General features: G+C 38.0%; 1 protein-coding gene across 2 annotated transcripts in view; it reads left to right on the forward strand.

Annotated features, from left to right (window-relative positions):
* Positions 1-18611, forward strand: part of MTREX (Mtr4 exosome RNA helicase) — a 124869-nt gene that overhangs the window by 55481 nt on the left and 50777 nt on the right. For both annotated transcript variants that reach the window (XM_021939365.2, XM_003899677.5), the window contains exons 15-17: positions 2523-2648; positions 8729-8879; positions 18416-18588. In XM_021939365.2, coding sequence (XP_021795057.2) covers positions 2523-2648; positions 8729-8879; positions 18416-18588 — 450 coding nt within the window. The remainder of the gene's footprint in view (positions 1-2522; positions 2649-8728; positions 8880-18415; positions 18589-18611) is intronic.

Below are 18611 nucleotides of genomic sequence, written 5' to 3' on the forward strand. Positions count from 1 at the left end.
CAAAGGGTTAGGGAGACAGTGAAGGCCAGGTTCCGTCCTTCCCCCAACTCATACCAGAGCAGTTTCCCACCAAAATGGGTGTCATTGCCAGGCCAGATACCTCATTCAGGGAGTCATGGACAGCCCCCTGTGCCACCTCTACTCTGTCACACATGGCCCAGGCCCATGGCAAGGAGTGGAGCTGCTGCAGGCACAAAGAAGAAAGTGGCACAGAGAAGGCACAGACATTCTTCACCTTTTGCTTGCTGTATAGACCTGTTTCCAGAGAGGGTAACAGGCCTAGATGGCACAACAGTGAATGGCCAGGCTGAGATCATGCTATGTCTGTACCACAGCCAGGTGGATCAGCCACTGTACTGTTGCTAGTACCACAGGTTTGAGTTTCTGCAGCTCATGCTCTTGCATGTGTGTCAGCTTGGAGCCTGTCAAGTGGCTTTAACATGTGGACCGGGCATATTTGGTGCTCTGGCAGTGTGAGGAGGCACATTTGAGGAGGTTTTAGGAGATGAACTGGTGCAGATTCTGCCTGGATGAAGAGGCTGCCATGCTTATCACCCACGAGTGTCTTAGGGCCTACAGTGTAGTCATAGGAGCTCCAGGGTCCACTATCAGCAGTCAGTGAAATCCTTAGCCAGGTTGGACATACTGGGTAGCCAGCGCTCATTCGAGTAACTATACTTGCCCCTGAGGTATGATTGTTGTCCCAAAGGGCATAATGCTACTCAGCAGGATGTAGACAATGGTGCCTGGGACCCACACGTGCACTGAATTGTGTAATATAGGCCAGAACCTCTGGGGCAGGGGATGCTGGTGTGTCACAGGTGATCTTCATGAGGCATTTGTAGTTGTTACTGTTCTTGTGGGCACTGACCAGATTGAAGTCAGTGATGATGATCTTGGAGTCAGTGCCTGGATGATGATATAGCAGATTCTGAGGCTTGAGGTCTTGGTTTGTGATGCCCAGTGCATGCAGATACTGGATGCCATCTAGCACCATCTGCAGCATTCACATGGCGTCATGCTCAGTGAAGGAACCCTTGGTGATGATGTGGTTGAACAGCTCCTTGCTAACAGGGACCAGTTGTATCAAAATGTATACATGCACCCGCATCCCAAACACCTCCACCGGCTGGATGATGTTGGCATGACGCACCTGGTGCAGCACATACGGCTCTGGCTCCCACACCTCCTACCCCTCCTGGTACTTGATCTCAATTATCTTGATGGCATATGCTGCCAAGTGGCTCAGTGCTCCATGCATACCACTTGGCAGAATCTCCTTTGGCCAATTGAGGTCTTCATGTCGAAGTTAACTGTCACTTATGGGTCGAACTTGGCCCTGTATTTAGCCATCCTGGCTGTGTAGTCACAAGGGAGGCTCTTTGTGGCCAGTATTGGGAGCACTATGCCTATTGACTGGCTGCTGGAAACCTGCCTGCCTTTATGATGAAGTGCTTATACATACCGTTCTGAGTGCCACTGAACAGCTGCACCTTCTTGACCAGATCCAGCTGGATATTGTTGGATGGCTTGAGAAGGACCTTGCTTTTCTCTCAGCCCATCATGGACATAAGGGCATCTTCTCCAGTGAGGCTGGTGGAACCTGCTCTGTAGGCAGTGTTCCAGCTATACCTCATACAGGCAGTGGGCTTTCAGTGTCTCAGCAGCTCTGCTAACCATGTCTGAGCTGGGACTGCCACCACCATCCTGAGGCATCAGCATTGTGACGTGTAGTGGTTTTTAACTCTTTTTGAGTTACAATTTTTTAAAAAGAATCTGGACCCTTTCCACAGGAGAAAAGTACACATGCACTTAAAGAAAAACTTTGCCCAGTGTTGAAGTGGTTCAATGGTGCTCTGAAAGCCTGTATACAGGAGCCTTACTGACCTTCCTCTATCGGGTTGTTCCTGATGACAAATGGACTCTACCAAACTCCAGGCATACATACCAATAAAATAGGAGAGAATTTGTTTTTTCAAAAAACATGAATTATGGTCATCTCATTTTGCAGATTCAGAAAGGTAATTATGATCAAATCAGAACTGATATTTGGTTGAGTTTGGGTCATTGTTTGCATTCTTAGATTTTGCCGTTTTCCAGAATATCTAGCTCAAAGGTATTTTTTAAATGCCAGTGAATTAGCCAGTATTTCCCAGTAGCTGTCATATATTTGAAAGCATAATTAACAGTAATTGGCTTACTGTGAAAAGCCAAAATTTTTAAAAGCCTAAATTTTAGGTTTTAAATTTAGATTAAAAGCATAAATTTTAGATCCAAAATGACAATAAGTCTAAAATTTAGTTTTGTTATGTTGGTGTGATGTGGGTTTGAAACATTATTCTCACATGTTTTGCATTTTTGTGCTTTGACTTTATTAACTCTTCTAAAACTTCATGTTTTTAATCATGTTTCCTTTCTTAGGGTTTATAACTTGTTACAAGTTTTACAATAAGAGAAATTTTAAGAATACGTTTTTCACCAGTTTTTCTCCTAAACTCTGAATTTTAACTGTGTTCATTCAGATTTCTTCTGGTGAATACATTCAGATGTCTGGTCGTGCTGGAAGGAGAGGAATGGATGATAGAGGAATTGTAATTCTTATGGTAGATGAAAAGATGAGCCCAACAATTGGAAAACAATTACTTAAGGTAACTACATTAAGATTCTGTACCTTTACCAAGAATTCCAGAAATATGCTTCAGAAACCATTTCAGAATTGGTTGTGTCAGTCAGATACTTAACTAAAATGAGTTAATATACTGAAACTATCTGGGCTTGGGAAGATAGAAGGGTGTGACTACTCAAAATACTAACATCTTGTATCCTACTTCACCTAATAGGTGGAGAGCAACTCATATAATGGATAGGGTGTGAAGATCTCCAGAGAGGGCAGAAATGTTTTCTTTCTCCTCCAAATTTAAGAAATCTCTTTATTTGACCGATCCACTGCACAAGTTGTTCTTTACCAGTCAGAACAGGAAGTGGGACACATGATTGATAATCAAGTGTTTGGGGCAGGCAGTGAGCTTCCTCTGCCTTTGCAAGCCCGGATAGCTTAATAGGTTAATTCAGCAATCTACCTTTACAGTTTACCCTATTGATTATAAATATCCCAATCATAAAGAACACATTTTAAGCTTTATTGCAGATTAGACTTTTATTTTGCTTGCTTAGTATTTGTGCTTCAGATGGTCTAGAATTTTATTTTTGTTTTGAAGAGCTTCTAAAGGAAGTTTGGCCTGGTTGCTTTTTTTCTTCTTATCCATATAGAGAAAAATGTTAATAAGATAGGAAACTTTAATTAAAAACAAAATTAATTGCCAGCTCATTAGCTACTTAAAAGTAGCTACTTCAAAACATGTTAAGACACACTTAGGTCAGTATCTATGAAACAGATTGTGTGTCTAACTTTTTAGACTTGGGAATTTTGTGGAGAATTTGAGATATAGTCATAATGAAGCTTGGTATGTTGAAGCAAAATAGATAAAGGTGTGTATATCTTTATATGTCTTTACATAAGTAAAGACAAAGCTTGTCTGTACATATTCATAATAATCATATGGTGTCTTATTTTCAACTTTAAAGATTAACACTTGGAAACCTCTTTAGTGCTCCATGAAAGAAAAATTTAATCAAGACTGAAAATTTTTATTCTTTTCTCTAATTGTGCCGGATATAACGCATGCTATTTTTCTTTCCTTGTACTCTGTGTGTGGAAAGAACAGAATCGGGTTGCCAGATTATAGGAGGTAATATTTTAATGACAGCATCTGGTTCCTTTAGTGCGGAGTTTTCATTCCATATACTTGACGTTTCTGGATTTGTTACCTTGTATGTGTAAAGTTGTATCACCTTTCATTGCATTTTTTAAATTTACTTTTCTAATAGACTTATTGAGCTATAATTCACATACCATGCAAGTCACTCATTTCCATGGTTTTTAATATATTCATAGAGTTTTGTCACCATCACCACAATCAATTTTAGAACATTTTCATCAATCCAGAAAGAAACCCCTATACCTATTAAGTTACTCTTCTTTCTTCAGAAGACCACCCCTACCCCAAGCCCTAGACAACAACAAATTTACTTTCTGTCTCTATGGATTTGTCTGTTGTGGACATTTCATATAAACAGGCTCATGTAATGTGTACCCTTTTGTATCTGACTTTTTTTCACTTAGCCTAATGTTTTCAAGTTTTATCCATGTTGTAACATCTATCAAAACTTCATTCCTTTTCATTGCTGAATAGTATTTCATTGTTCAGCATGTATGCTACACTTGATCTGTTCAGCAGTGAATGGACATGTGGATTTTTTCCATGTTTTGGCTACTGTGAATAATGCTGCTATGAACTTTTTTTTTTTTTTTAACAAGTTTTTACTTGAATATGTGTTTTGTTTTCTCCTGACTGTACACCTAGGAAAGGAATTGCTGGGTCATAGAGTAATTCTATGTGTAACCTTTTGAGGAACTGCCAGACTGTTTTCTTAAGTAGTTGCACCATTTTGCATTCCCACCAGCATTGTATGAGGCTTCTAATTTCTTTACATTCTAGCCAGCACTTGTTAGCTGCCTTTTTGGTTCATAGCCATCCTTGGGATATGAAGGAGAACATTTCACTTTGAATATTAGTTTGATTGAAAGAATGTAGTACCTGTTTGTGTATCTGCATTTCTAGGCATATTTCTTTTATCAAGACTGACGTACAACTTATTTCCTCTAGGATTTTTTCTAGGTAGTTTTACTATCATTAAGGAATTTATAGTTAACTTACTCAGTATTTGTAACAGCTAATACTTTTTCTTTTTTTTTTTTTTTTTGAGACGGAGTCTCACTCTGTCCCCCTGGCTGGAGTGCAGTGGCCGGATCTCAGCTCACTGCAAGCTCTGCCTCCCGGGTTCAGGCCATTCTCCTGCCTCAGCCTCCCGAGTACCTGGGACTACAGGCGCCGGCCACCTCGCCCAGCTAGTTTTTTTGTATTTTTTAGTAGAGACGGGGTTCACTGTGTTAGCCAGGATGGTCTCGATCTCCGGACCTCGTGATCCACCCGTCTCGGCCTCCCAAAGTGCTGGGATGTAACAACTAATACTTATTGAATGTTCAGTGTGTTCCAAATACTAATTATAATAATTACTGTTATTATCTACGTTTTATAAATACAGCATGCAGAGGTTAAAAATTTGTCCAGAGCTATATTGTTGTTAAATGGCAAATCCTGCTTTCGAACTCTGGCAGTCTGATTTCTGAGTTTATGCTTCTAACTACCATATGGTACTGCTTCTCAGTACCTCTCGCAAATAGATTTTTCAACTAGTAGTTTAAACACAATTTGACATGAGACAGCAGTTTGTTCTTTGATGTACTTAAAGTAGATAGGCTAAAAAATAGTCATGTCAGGTATATTTTGTTTTCTTATAGGCAAAAATAATTGATCATTCTTAAGTAATTTCAGAACTTGAATAGAAATACTGAGTACTTGAAGTTATTTTCTCAAAAATTAAAATACGTAACTTCTTCATAGTTACCTTATATGTAGAAATAGTAGGTTTACTTTATACATTAGTATATAATTCAAGTCTATTTGTCATATGTATTTATTTTTCCTATTGGTGTTAGAACCGTGGCAAAATGTGTTTGTTGCCTGCTAGAGCTTTCAAACTCTCAGTACATTCATACACACACACACATATTTATATATTTGAGCATGTAAATAATTTAATGATTGTGAATTTGAAATATTTTAATAATTTTTTTCCTTCATTTTTATGGCTTGAGTAATTTTTTAACTTGCTCACTGCAGCCTCCACCTACCGGTTCAAGTGATTCTCCTGCCTCAGCTTCCCAAGGAGCTGGGATTATAGGCACCTATGGCCACGCCCAGCTAATTTTTGTATTTTTTTGGTAGAAATAGGGTTTTACCATGTTGACCAGCCTGGTCTCAAATTCCTGACCTCAGGGGATCTGCCTACCTCAGCCCCCCAAAGTGCTGGGATTACAGGCGTGAGCCACTGCACCCAGCCTTTTTAAAAATAGAGACAGGGTCTCCCTTTGTTGCCCAGGCTGATCTCGATCTCCTGAGGCTCAAGGGATCTTCCTCCTGGCTCAGCCTCCCAAGGTGCTAGGATTATGGATTATAGGCGTGAGCCACGATGCCCAGCTTTTTTTTTTTTTTTTTTTTGGAGACAGGGCCTTGCTCTGTTGCCCAGACTGGAATGCAGTGGTGCAATCTCAGCTCACTGCAGCTTTGACCTGCAGGGCTCAAGCAGCCCTCCCACCTCAGCCTCCCAAGTAACTGGGACTACAGGCATGCACCACCAAATCAATTTTTTTTTTTTTTTTTTTGGTATTTTTTGTAGAGACAAGGTTTCGCCATGTTGCTAAGGCTTGCCTTGAACTCCCAGGCTCAAGCAATCTGCCCATCTTGGCCTCCCAAAGTGCTGGGATCACAGGCAGGAACCATCATGCTGGCTGACTTGGCTAATTTTTAAAGGAGCAATAGAGAAACCTGTTCAACTTTTCCAGTATTGCTATTGTTGAAGTATCTGCTATTAGCTTAAACAGAATTTGACATAAGGCGGCAGTTTTTTTAGTTTTTTGGGTTTTGTTGTTGTTGTTGTTGTTTTTGAGACGGTTTCTCGCTCTATCACCCAGACTGTAGTACAGTGGTGCGATCTTGGATCACTGCAACCTCCACCTCCTGGGTTCAAGTGATTCTCCTGCCCCAGCCTCCCAAGTAGCTGGGATTACAGGCATGTGCCACCATGCCTGGCTAATTTTGTATTTTTAGTAGAGATGGGGTTTCGCCATGTTGGCCAGGCTGGTCTTGAACTCTTGAGCTCAGGTGATCCGCCCACCTTGGCTTCCCAAAGTGCTAGTATTACATGCATGAGCCACCACACCCAGCCAAGTTAGCGGTTCTTTTGATACATTTTTGATTACTTGAGAAGAGTCACAAAAAAATCATTTTTCATAATGTTTGTTCAAATGAAAAGTTGAGTAAATGAGAAAGTGTGTTATTAAACAGCTTTTCAGAAAGACTGGTGAATGCATCTTTTATTTGTTAGCAGTTAAGTATTATATTTTTCCACTATAACTAGAAGAAATACATGCTCCAGTATGGTGCCCATATTTTCCAAAGAATGTAAAAATATCACAGTATTTTGAGTAGATGTTATTAGTTTTATCAAAATGAAACCATTTCTATACTTTCTGAAATTACTAAACATACTAGTTACTTAGAGTACATAAAGTGCTCATTTCAATAGTATGATATTTCTAGTCAGTGGTGTGTTCTTTTCAACAATGAATCAAATTTTCCTGAATTGAAGGAAAAATAATTTTGACCTTACTGGTTATTTAAATTATTTGTAAATGTAAGAAGCATATGCCTATTCTATTAAAGTTGGTTCTGTAACTGTACATAAGATAACTATGTACAGGCCTTTTTTGAAGAAGTGGGAAGGCTCACATTTATTTATTTCTCCATCTTCCACCTTTATGGTTTATAATGCAAGAATATTTAGCCTGTTAATTTTTAGAACTACTTGCCTAAATGAACCATATATTCTAAAATGTAAGAGATCATTATATTAGTATTTATAAAATATTACAAAAACTGTTCTAGAAAAGTGGTATGTTTGGCTCTCTCAATATCTTTTTAGTAAGCAAATTGGCAAAAAGGAATTCTTCAAAGTTTGCCTGGAAATCCTTCAAAGTTTACATAATATCTTTATCATTGGTTACCTTTCTTGTTTCAGTTAAATTTTAGGTGATCCTCTTATTAGGCTGTCTCTTGATACATTGTTTTAGTTAACTGATCAAATTAAATACTTTAAAAGAGTACTTGATCAACATTCAAAGGGTTCCTATATTTTTAGTAATGTGAGGTATGCGTTGGATTGATAGGTATATAAAATAAGTTCCAATATGACTTGCCCTCCATGAAGACTTTAAGCCTAGATACTCCTAGATTTTAGCTCCTGCTTTACTCTTGGCAAGTCCCTGCATCTCTCTGAGCCTCTGTTTCTTGTTTAAAATGGAGACAAAATATTGTTACGAATGTTGTGAATTGAAGATTTAGTATTTATTTAGTACAGTGAGTGGCATATGCTAAGCCCTCAGTAAATGGTGATCATTTCTAAACTTAAGGAATATATTTACATTCATACAAAGCAAGCAAGAAGCAATATATGGCCCAGTGCTAGAATATAAGTTCTGATAATTCTAGTTCTGGGAAGTTTGAGATGATTCTGGACTAGATGGTTGTGGTTTAAGGCTTTATGGAGGAATGTAGGTGGGGCAAGCTCCAAAGGAATGGAATCAGAGTGGGGGTTATATTTTAATTTTCATGGCTAAAAAGAAAGAATGATATTTTAGGAAACAGGAGAGGCTTTAGAATCAAGAATTAACATGTATTTGGAGTTCTTAGTTTTGCTAAAAAAAGGATTTGTGTAAATACTTATAGATGAGAGACATAAGCTTATTAACTTGATTGCTAAATTGGGTATTCAGTTCTGAGCCTCAGTATTTTCCATTTTTACCCTTATCTTTAGAAAACAATAGAGTTTACAACATGTCCAGTACACTTCTGTGTGGTATGTGTTTGAGAAATAAAAGTTTCTTAATACACTTCTGCTATGATGTATTATGCATTATAGTAGGTTTAAGGTACTTGGGTAAATTTATTTGGAAAACTACAAAATTGACATTTGTTTTCTCTCTTAGGGCTCCGCTGATCCTCTAAATAGTGCTTTCCATTTGACCTACAACATGGTTTTGAACTTACTACGTGTAGAAGAAATTAATCCTGAGTACATGTTGGAAAAATCCTTCTATCAGTTTCAGCATTATCGAGCAATTCCAGGAGTAGTAGAGAGTAAGTATAAAATACTGTAACAGAGCTTAATGTAGCTAGGAGACTAGCAAAATGTCTACATTATTGGCTGCTTTGGCTTTTTTTTGTAAGGTAAATTTTGGTTCATATGTAATGGACTGCACAACTGTAGTCTGGTCATTGTAACTGAATAGAACATTTCAAAATGAAGGAAAGAAAACACTGGCAGGGAACTTTTCTATAGTTGGCTCAAATTTAGTATAATTCTTGTCTTGTGCATATGTATCGTATAACTCATGGTCCTGAATAATGAAATAACACAAAGCCTAGTATTTTAAAACTTGACCTGTAAGAAGCACATGCAGCCGAGCGCGGTGGCTCACGACTGTAATCCCAGCACTTTGGGAGGCCAAGGCGGGTGGATCACGAGGTCAAGAGATCGAGACCATCCTGGCCAACATGGTGAAACCCTGTCGCTACTAAAAATACAAAAAATTAGCGGGCTTGGTGGCGGGCTCCTGTAGTCCCAGCTGCTCAGGAGGCTGAGGCAGGAGAATCACTTGAACATGGGAGGCGGAGTTTGCAGTGAGCCAAGTTTGCGCCACTGCACTCCAACCTGGCAACAAAGCGAGACTCCCGACTCAAGAAGAAAAAAAAAAAAAAAAAAAATCACATGCATATTAGCTTTGTTCTTTCACCATTTCTCATTATAAAAGAGTGCCCTGGCATAAGCCTGTGAATGTTTAGGGAAATGCAATGCTTTAACTTGGATTAGAGTTTAGCTTTTTTGGAATTTTCAGTTCTTAATATTACGGTAATGCTTGCAAAAGCACAAAAAGTAAATGTCCTATGGTAATTATGTTCAAGTGGAGTTGTACATTGATTCTTACCTTAGAGGGTAGCGTGACTAATGGTCATAAGAGCTGATTAAAAGCTAAAATGAAGGCAACGATTTAAACTACTGATTTTCACTTGAATATGAAAAAAAATAAACCACTGGTTTGGGTAAATCTTATAAAAATATTGTGTGTAGTCATTGTAAAAAAGAAAAAGAAAATACGACAAAGATAGAGGAAAGTTAAAATCATTTGTAATCTCACACAGAAATAGCTACCCAACCACTGTTAACACTTTGTAGTTTTTCTATTTTATTTTACGAATAAGTATGCTATTTAAAGGCAAAATTAGATGTGAGGTTTTTGTAATAATGATACTTATACTGGTAATGATAATGCTTATAATTAATATCATTTGTTAAATATTTACCTTATGCCTAGCCTTTTATTAAATGCTTTGTATTTAGTAGCTCATTTATTCTGACTTTTAAAGTTTTAATTTCAGCCAGGTGTGGCAGTTCACACCTGTAATTCTAGCACTTGGCGAGGCCGGGGCGGGCAGATACTTGAGGTCAGAAGTTCGAGGCCAGCCTGGCCAGCATGATGAAACCCCCTCTCTACTAAAAATACAAAAAAATTAGCCGGGTGTAGTGGTGGGCACCTGTAATCCCAGCTACTTGGGAGGCTGAGACAGAAGAATTGCTTGAACCCGGGAGATGGAGGTTGCAGTGAGCCAGGATTGTACCACTGCACTTCAGCCTGAGCGACAGAGTGAGACTCCATCTCAAAAAAAAAAAAAAAAAGTTTTAATTTCAAGAAAGTATGATTTTTAATGACTGAATAATATTTCCATTTTATAACTGTATCATGATTTATTTAACAAGACAAATTCCTTTCTTATGAGTATACAGGACAATTCCACTCTTATTTTACTTTATTTTAGATGGGGTCTTGCTCTGTCGCCTAGACTGGAATGCAGTGGTACCATCACAACTCACTGCAGCCTCCATTTCCTGGGCTCAGTTGATCCTTCCCGCTCAGCTGGACTATAGGCATGTGCCGCCATGCCTGACTAATTTTTGTATTTTCTGTAGATACAGGGTTTCACCATTAATAAAGTGATGAAAATAGATGTAATAACCTCTCTAATTGATTAAGAAAAAAATCAAAGATGACAGACAATTTCTTAAAATGTGAGCTGGATGATCTCAACAATCACCTTTAGTAAACTTCCATAAGCAGATTTTTGAATATATTTTTTAAAACCTTATAACATGACAAATGTATAATTTCAAATCATACTACATTTATTAATTTTTTGTAAAAGTTATTAATAATAGCCCTCGTGTTTGGCTGATAAACTATGGTCTTAGCAAAGAGATAGAAAAATATGTTTCTAGTCTCAGAACTGTATTTTTAAAAGAGCTATAAATCCCCTTATCCCACCAAAAATTGTATTAATAATAAATTTTATTTTATTTTATTAAAAATAAAATTAATAATAAAAAAGATTAACAAGGTTTAAATACACTTTGGATTTGAATGTGAATTAAGGAGATGTTAAAATCAAATTAGCAGTATTAATTTTACCTTATATCATGGAAATTTCAGATGCTGTCATTGAAACAGGTGTAAGATTACAAGCTAGTTTAATACTTAAAAGGAAATTAAAGTATTCCTCCTAAGCAATTAGCACAGTCATGCATGAGTAGGATAATTGTACATGCACACACAGCTAGCAGTTAGACTGATTTGGAGACTGAATAACCAAGTGAAACAGAAGTGTGTATTGGTGCACTTACCTTTGTTTTGTTTCATTTTCTTTTTACATTCTGATAAACAGTAAATTACTTTTTAAAAGCATCCTTGGTACAGTGGAGGACAGGGGGGAAACTCCCAAGTATTACCGTGTTTTTTTAAAGCCTATTTTCTGACTTCTGGCTGGACCCAGAGATTGTTCAATATGACTTAGAACAAGATTCTACTACTCACTCAGTGAACTTAAACATTCCACCATTTCACTGAGAAATTAAAAAGAAAACCTTTTACGTGGGGAATGGGAGCCCCTTTCAGTTTTTAGGCCGAGAAAGTCACTTAAAATATAGCCGAAGTCAAGTCTCAAGTCTCCTACCCTTGGAACTAAATAATTACCTTTTGAAGCCACTGTATAGCCGGTCACTAACCGGTGTTATTTCTGTTAACCAATGAATTCCTGACACCTTCTGTAATCTAGCCCCTCTTCTAATTCATCCCTTTTTCTTTTTTCTTTTTATTTATTTTTTTGAAATGGAGTTTCACTCCTGTTGCCCAGGCAATGGCAACAATGGCATGATCTCAGCTCACTGCAATCTCCGTCTCCCGGGTTCAAGTGGTTTTCCTGCCTCAGCCTCCCAAGTAGCTGGGATTATAGGCATGCACCACCACGCCCAGCTAATTTTGTATTTTTAGTAGAGATGGGGTTTCTCCATGTTGGTCAGGCTGGTCTCGAACTCCCAACCTCAGGTGATCCACCCACCTCAGCCTCCCAAAGTGCTGGGATTACAGGCATGAGCCACTGCACCTGTCCCTGATTCATCCCTTTTTCTTCAGAAACTTGAGCCCCTCCTTTGTCTCTAGAGCACTTCCTGAACTTAGAAGTGTATCTCTGGCTGCAGTCATCAACCTTGGCCCACATAAACTGTTAATTTTGCCTCGGTTTCTTCCATTTAGGTAGACATTTCCATCTCATGTCCGCTGTCTCCTCAGTCCCCAGCTTTTGTGTTTTGTTTTGTTTTTTCAATTTGGTTCTGACTTACTTTTTAAGAGGATTGTGAGTAACATGATCTTTGTTCTCTGGCCTTGCCTCTGGATACTTGTATCTACTTGGAATTGAATTAGCCCTGCATTTCTCTACCTCTGGTTTTAAAGGGGCAAGCTGTTTTTCTAACCTCCTGAAACCAGTAAGTAGAAATACTGTCCAAAATATAAAATACTTGTTAATGGAAGAGGTAGGAACTTGATTGATGAAAGAGAAATAAGGGAATTGAAACACCTGTAGTACAGTTTGCAGAGCTGAGTGCTGCAATCAAACAGAGCATGTAGTATGAGAGAATACATCCTGAATGCAGTTCATTCCTATTTTCACTCATTACTTGCAGGAATATACTTCTTTTGTTGCAGATACTGCTAGAGCCTTTTCAAGGCACTGGTATTATTTTACCACCTTAAATATACCAAAATTAAAATGTGGGCTGTTGTCTTTGGAAGTGTAGAATTGGTAGAATGTTTTATTGATTATAACAAATAGATGGCTCACATATGTGAGATGTTTTTCATTTTGATTTATCTGATCAACAGTACATTTTTCAGTGAGCCATAAGAGTAGAGGTCCTTGGATTGTACTCTACTTTTACTGAAAAGAAAAATGCATACTTAATCTTAGTCTTTTTATTTAGTTTCATTAATAATGCCAGTGGTAATAGAAAGAGCTGTGCAGTTAGATGAGGGTTTGAATCAAGGCTACCTGGGCCTTAGTTTGTGTATGAAGTTGGGATAATATCCAGTTCATCCAAGTTATAAGAACTAAATGAGATAATCTATGTTAAATGCTCAGTAAGTGCTTGTTGCAAAAACTGATAGTATTGCCATAGAGCAGTAAAGCAATCTATGCTTTTACTTGTAAAATTTGCTTAGTTCTGAGCATGGCAGTTCATTTCCCAGTCGCTCCCAGGCTTATCTATTGTACACACTATTATACACTATATTGTATGCTATAAATATGTCTTTGCAACCACCATCTCTCATCTTCCTCTAAAAGAAGAAATTGGTTACAAGCTGTCTTAAGAGTTTATGGGCATGGTTTACATGCTATCTTCTGAAATTCTGAGGCTTTCCTGTGGCGATGACCCATGGGGTCTTCTCATTTGCACTGTAGTTAAAGCAGCTTCTTATACTAAAGTTCCTCAACTGTCTGATTGGGGTGGAAGAGATACTATCCTTAAGTTAATTTGCTTCAGAGTGGCAGTCTCACAAGCAAGTTGCCTCATTAATTTGTGTCTTTGTTTTTCTATTCTAATTTGTTACATGTATATTATCAATTTTGAAAGACATAAAACCAGTTTTTTTTTAACATGAGAAAAGATTAGAGAAACTGATTTTTGTTTGTTTAATTTGGAGAAAAAAGACTGTACCTAAAGTTAATAATTTTCTGGAGTGGTATGTGGCTGTAATTAGAGTCCTGGATACAGAATAAATGTGACTTCTTAAAATATCTTTCAAACTTTTGACTCTAGTTAAATAGTCTGAGCACTGAAGTGATTTGGAGTGATATAAAAAAAATCTTTCTGGATGCTTCCCTGTTAAAACCCCATAGAAATTTCCTTATATCATTTTCTTAAATTCCTCCTGTCTGTGCTGCCTTTAGTGCTCACCTGATTCCTACAAATATAATGTTATATGTAACTCTGGGTGGGGCAGCAGGATCATCATTTCAGTGTGCAGTCTTCGTTTTCTTATAACTCTTAATGACTTTAGTCTGTCAAATATTCTTTTATAGGGTTTAATTTTTTTTTCCTGATAATGTTTACTGCCATAATGCATGTTGTTTCGGATGGTATTCTAGTCTTTAATGACTGAAGTACAGCTCCTGTAAGCAGTGATGCAGTTCATTTAAAAAGAACCAGGATGATGCAGTGTGCCCAAGGTAGTACAAAAGACTAGAACTTAGAGCTCTAGGAACAGTCTGTGAAAAGGTTGATGATAATAATAAACATAATAATACAGGAGCAATATCCTTTCTGTTTACCATGAGCAATTCTGGTAGCTAAGTATATTCTTTGTCTTTCGTCAGTCCCTGGGAAAGCTTTGTGGAATTATGTGCACTATGGTTATCCTCATTTTGCAGATTAAGAAACTGAAGCACACAGGTTACATAGAGCAGTTTGATACAGATCAATGGAGTAGAATTGTGAGTCCAGAAGTAAACCCATACATCTGTTGTCAGTTAATTTTTCAACAAGTAGTGCTGAAACAACAGAATTGCAACATGCATAATGAAGTTGCACCCTTACCTCACTCCATATACAGAAAGTAACTCAAAATAGATAAAGCTGTCAATATAAGAGCTAAAAATTTAAAACTTTTAGGAAAAAACATAGGTGTGAATTTACGTAATTTTGGATTTGGCAGTGATTTCTTAGCTGTGACACCAAAAGCATGAACAACAGAAGAAAAAAATAAATTGGATTTTATCAGAATTTAAAACTGTGGGTGGGGGGTGTGTGTGGTGTATTTGTCTATGGTTTTTGGCTTATAATTTTTATACCCTTTGTTATTTATAGTCTTGTTAAAATATTAGGGCACAATAGGCCTTAGAAATTAGATTATTTTAAACCTAGTTTTGTTATTTATGAGGGTTCTGTCTTATGTCTTGGAGGAAGAAATGTTATAGAGATTCAAAAATTTTAAATAAATGGGCTTTCTTGGGTTTTTTTACTCTCTTAATATTAGATTATGTATTTTTTGTTTAATTATATATAGTTGTGAATTATATCCATCTAATTAAAAGTCGCTGTAAAAGGTCCAGGAGGACAGGATTTGGGGAACTTTTGGATAGCTAAATATGAAGAGACTTATAGGAAGGAAACAAAAATTTATTTGTTGAAGAAGATGGTGTACTCCATCTCTGTGGGGACAAAAGCTCTTGTTGTTTGGGACCTTTTTAGGCTTTGTCTTATATTTTTTTATCTATTTTTAAAAATATTTTTTGTAATAAACTGATAATGTGGTTTTTTTTTTTTTTTTAGTTTTGTGAGCTACTCTCACACACACACACACACACACACGCAAATCAGACCTAAATAGGAAGTTGTAAAAATTTCAATTTGTTAAAATTTTTGGAGGCCTAACTGGTGACTGGTGTCTAAACTTGTGACTAGTGTCTAAAATTTTGGAGGCCTTAACTTGTGACTAGTCAGGGTAGGGGTGGGGGCAGTCTTGGGGACTGAACTCTCAACCTGTGAGACCCGATGCTATCTCCAGGTGGATAATGTCAAAATTAAATTAGAGGACACCCAGCTGACATCCACTGCTTGGTGTGTGGGGAAGAAAAACCCTCACACATTGAGTCACAGAAGGCTTCTTCTGCGTTAGTTACTGTTATGTGACATAAAAAATACAAAAAATGCCGGGCATGGTGGCTTATGCCTGTAATCCCAGCACTTTGGGAGACCAAGGCGAGTGGATCACTTGAGGCCAGAAGTTCAAGACCAGCCTGGCCAACATGGCAAAACCCCGTCTCTACTAAAAATACAAAAAATTAGCTGTATGTAGTGGCGCACACCTGTAATTCCAGTTACTCAGAAGGCTGAGGTAGGGCATAGCATGAACCCAGGAGACAGAGGTTGCAGTGAGCCGAGATTGTGCCACTGAACTCTAACCTGGGCAATGGAGCAAGACTGTCTCAAGAAACATTTAAAAAAATATAAACAATATATTTAAAACACTTATTTTTTGGAGGCAGGGTCTCTGTTGCCTAGACTGGAGTGCATTGGCACAATCATAGCTCACTGTAGCCTCAACCTCCTGGGCTCAAGGAATCCTCCAACGTCAGCCTCCCAAGTAGCTAGGACTACAGGTGTGTACCATCACACCAACCTAATGTTTTATTTTTGTAGAGATGGAATCTCACTGTCTCTCCCAGGCTGGTCTTGACCTCCTGAGCTCAAGCTATCCTCCTCCTGCCTCAGCCTCCCAAGAGTGTTGGGTTTATGGGTGTGAGCCACTGTGCCTAGCCGGAAAAACACTTGTGTTTCTTAAAACACATTACCTCAAAAGAACAACTTTTTTTCTTTCTTTACCTGATAGAATGGTCCTAACACCAAGGCTACAACTACAAATGCTAAAAAGATAATTCCTAAACAGAAAACTGCAACTATATATTTAACCCTTTTATCAAAATTCCTAAGAGCCATATAGGATGAATTGTACCTTCATCCCATCTGACAAAATAGACTGAAAATCAATACTACTATTTGCCTAATTATAAAAATGGCACTAGTTCTATACCTGTATAACCTTATCCCATCTAAACAGAGATACAATGTGGAGGAGATATGTGCTAGGCTACTCTTGCTGCCTAAAATCTAGACCATCATTGTGGTCAATTCTAATGTCCCTTCCATAGATTTAAAAAAAAAAGAAGGAAGGGTATTTAAAAACTATAGATTTTATAGGTCAGGTGTGGTGACTCGCACCTGTAATTCTAGCACTTTGGGAGGCCAAGGCAGGTGGATCACTTGAGGTCAGGAGTTCAAGACCAGCCTGGCCAACATGGTGAAACCCCCGTCTCTACTAAAAATACAGGAATTAGCTGGGCATAGTGGCGCATGCCGATAATCCCAGCTACTCAGGAGGCTGAGGCAGGAGAATCACTTAAACCTGTGAGGCAGAGGTTGCAGTGAGCCAAGACTGTCTCAAAAAAAACACAAACGAAAGGCCAGGCTCAGTGGCTCACATGTGTAATCCCAGCACTTTGGGAGGCCAAGGTGGGCAGATCACGAGGTCAGGAGATCAAGACCATCCTGGCTAACGCGGTGAAACGCCGTCTCTACTAAAAATACAAAAATTAGCTGGGCATGGTAGTGGGCGCCTGTAGTCCCAGCTACTGGGGAGGCTGAGGCAGGAGAATAGCATGAACCCAGGAGGCGGAGCTTGCCGTGAGCCGAGATTGCACCACTGCACTCTAATCTGGGCGACAGAGTGAGACTCCATCTCTAAAAAAAAGAAAAAAAAGGCTATTGATTTTAAAAATGGAATTACACATTTTAAAAATCCAATATTAATACCTCTAAAGAAGCTCAAAGCAAAAAAATTATATCCTAGTTCAATTATACCAAAGGCCTAAAAATATAAAACTATGTATTTGCCAAGATGTCTCCTACTTTTAAAACCAGACAAGATCAAATAAAAGCCTACAAACCTGCATGGCCTCAGCCTAAGAGACATATTCATACCATTTAATGGTAGACTGATCTAATTAATGACTAAATACACGTCTAATAATACGCCAATATCTTTGAAATGATATATCCTGTTAATATGAGATCCCTATTAACAAAAAACCAGGGTGTGGCCTATGATTTATTGGTTCGTTTTTGCCCATGGTTCCTGATTTATAACTCCCATAGCCTTTGTATAGTCTTTTGTTATAATGCTGGGTCAGAAGCAGGTGCCAGAAGATAGAATTTCTCTCTGATCTGCTGCTGCCTTCCTTTCACCTGCTGCTTTTTCTCCCCAAGGCAGGAATCATCTCCAGCTTTTCTGTTTGGAGACCGACCTAAAAAATTTCTCTGACCTACCTTGTCTGAATTTAGGTCACAAGACACCCATTTCAAAAGAGATCCTGCCTCCTACCTTGGAGGAAGAAATGCTATACAGAAAGGCGCAAAAAAAAAAAAAACCACTTGTAATGCGCAGATCTGGCTGGGTTTTCCCTCTCAGTCTATTAGTAATAGATTGTGACCAGCCACATTTCTTCGCAGTTGTCAGTCATGTCTATCCAATAAAGTCTCCATAAAGGGCACAAGAGGACAGGGTTTGAGGAGCTTTTGGATAGCTGAACACATAGAGACTTACAGGAAGGTGGAAAGTAAACAAAAACCGCAACTACATTGGCACCAACCTAATAGAAAAAATCCTATGTCTTGGATATAATTTAAGTAAGATATATAATTTTTTAATTTTGTACATGTGTTCTATTTACAGAGGTAAAGAATTCAGAAGAACAGTATAATAAAATAGTAATTCCCAATGAAGAAAGTGTGGTTATCTATTATAAGATTAGACAGCAGCTTGCCAAATTGGGTAAAGAAATTGAAGAATATATTCACAAACCAAAATACTGCTTACCTTTTCTACAACCAGGTCGTTTGGTAAAGGTATGTCATTGTTTCTTCATAAA

The sequence above is a fragment of the Papio anubis genome, chromosome 5 (assembly GCF_008728515.1).
Source record: "Papio anubis isolate 15944 chromosome 5, Panubis1.0, whole genome shotgun sequence".
Taxonomy (NCBI): domain Eukaryota; kingdom Metazoa; phylum Chordata; class Mammalia; order Primates; family Cercopithecidae; genus Papio; species Papio anubis.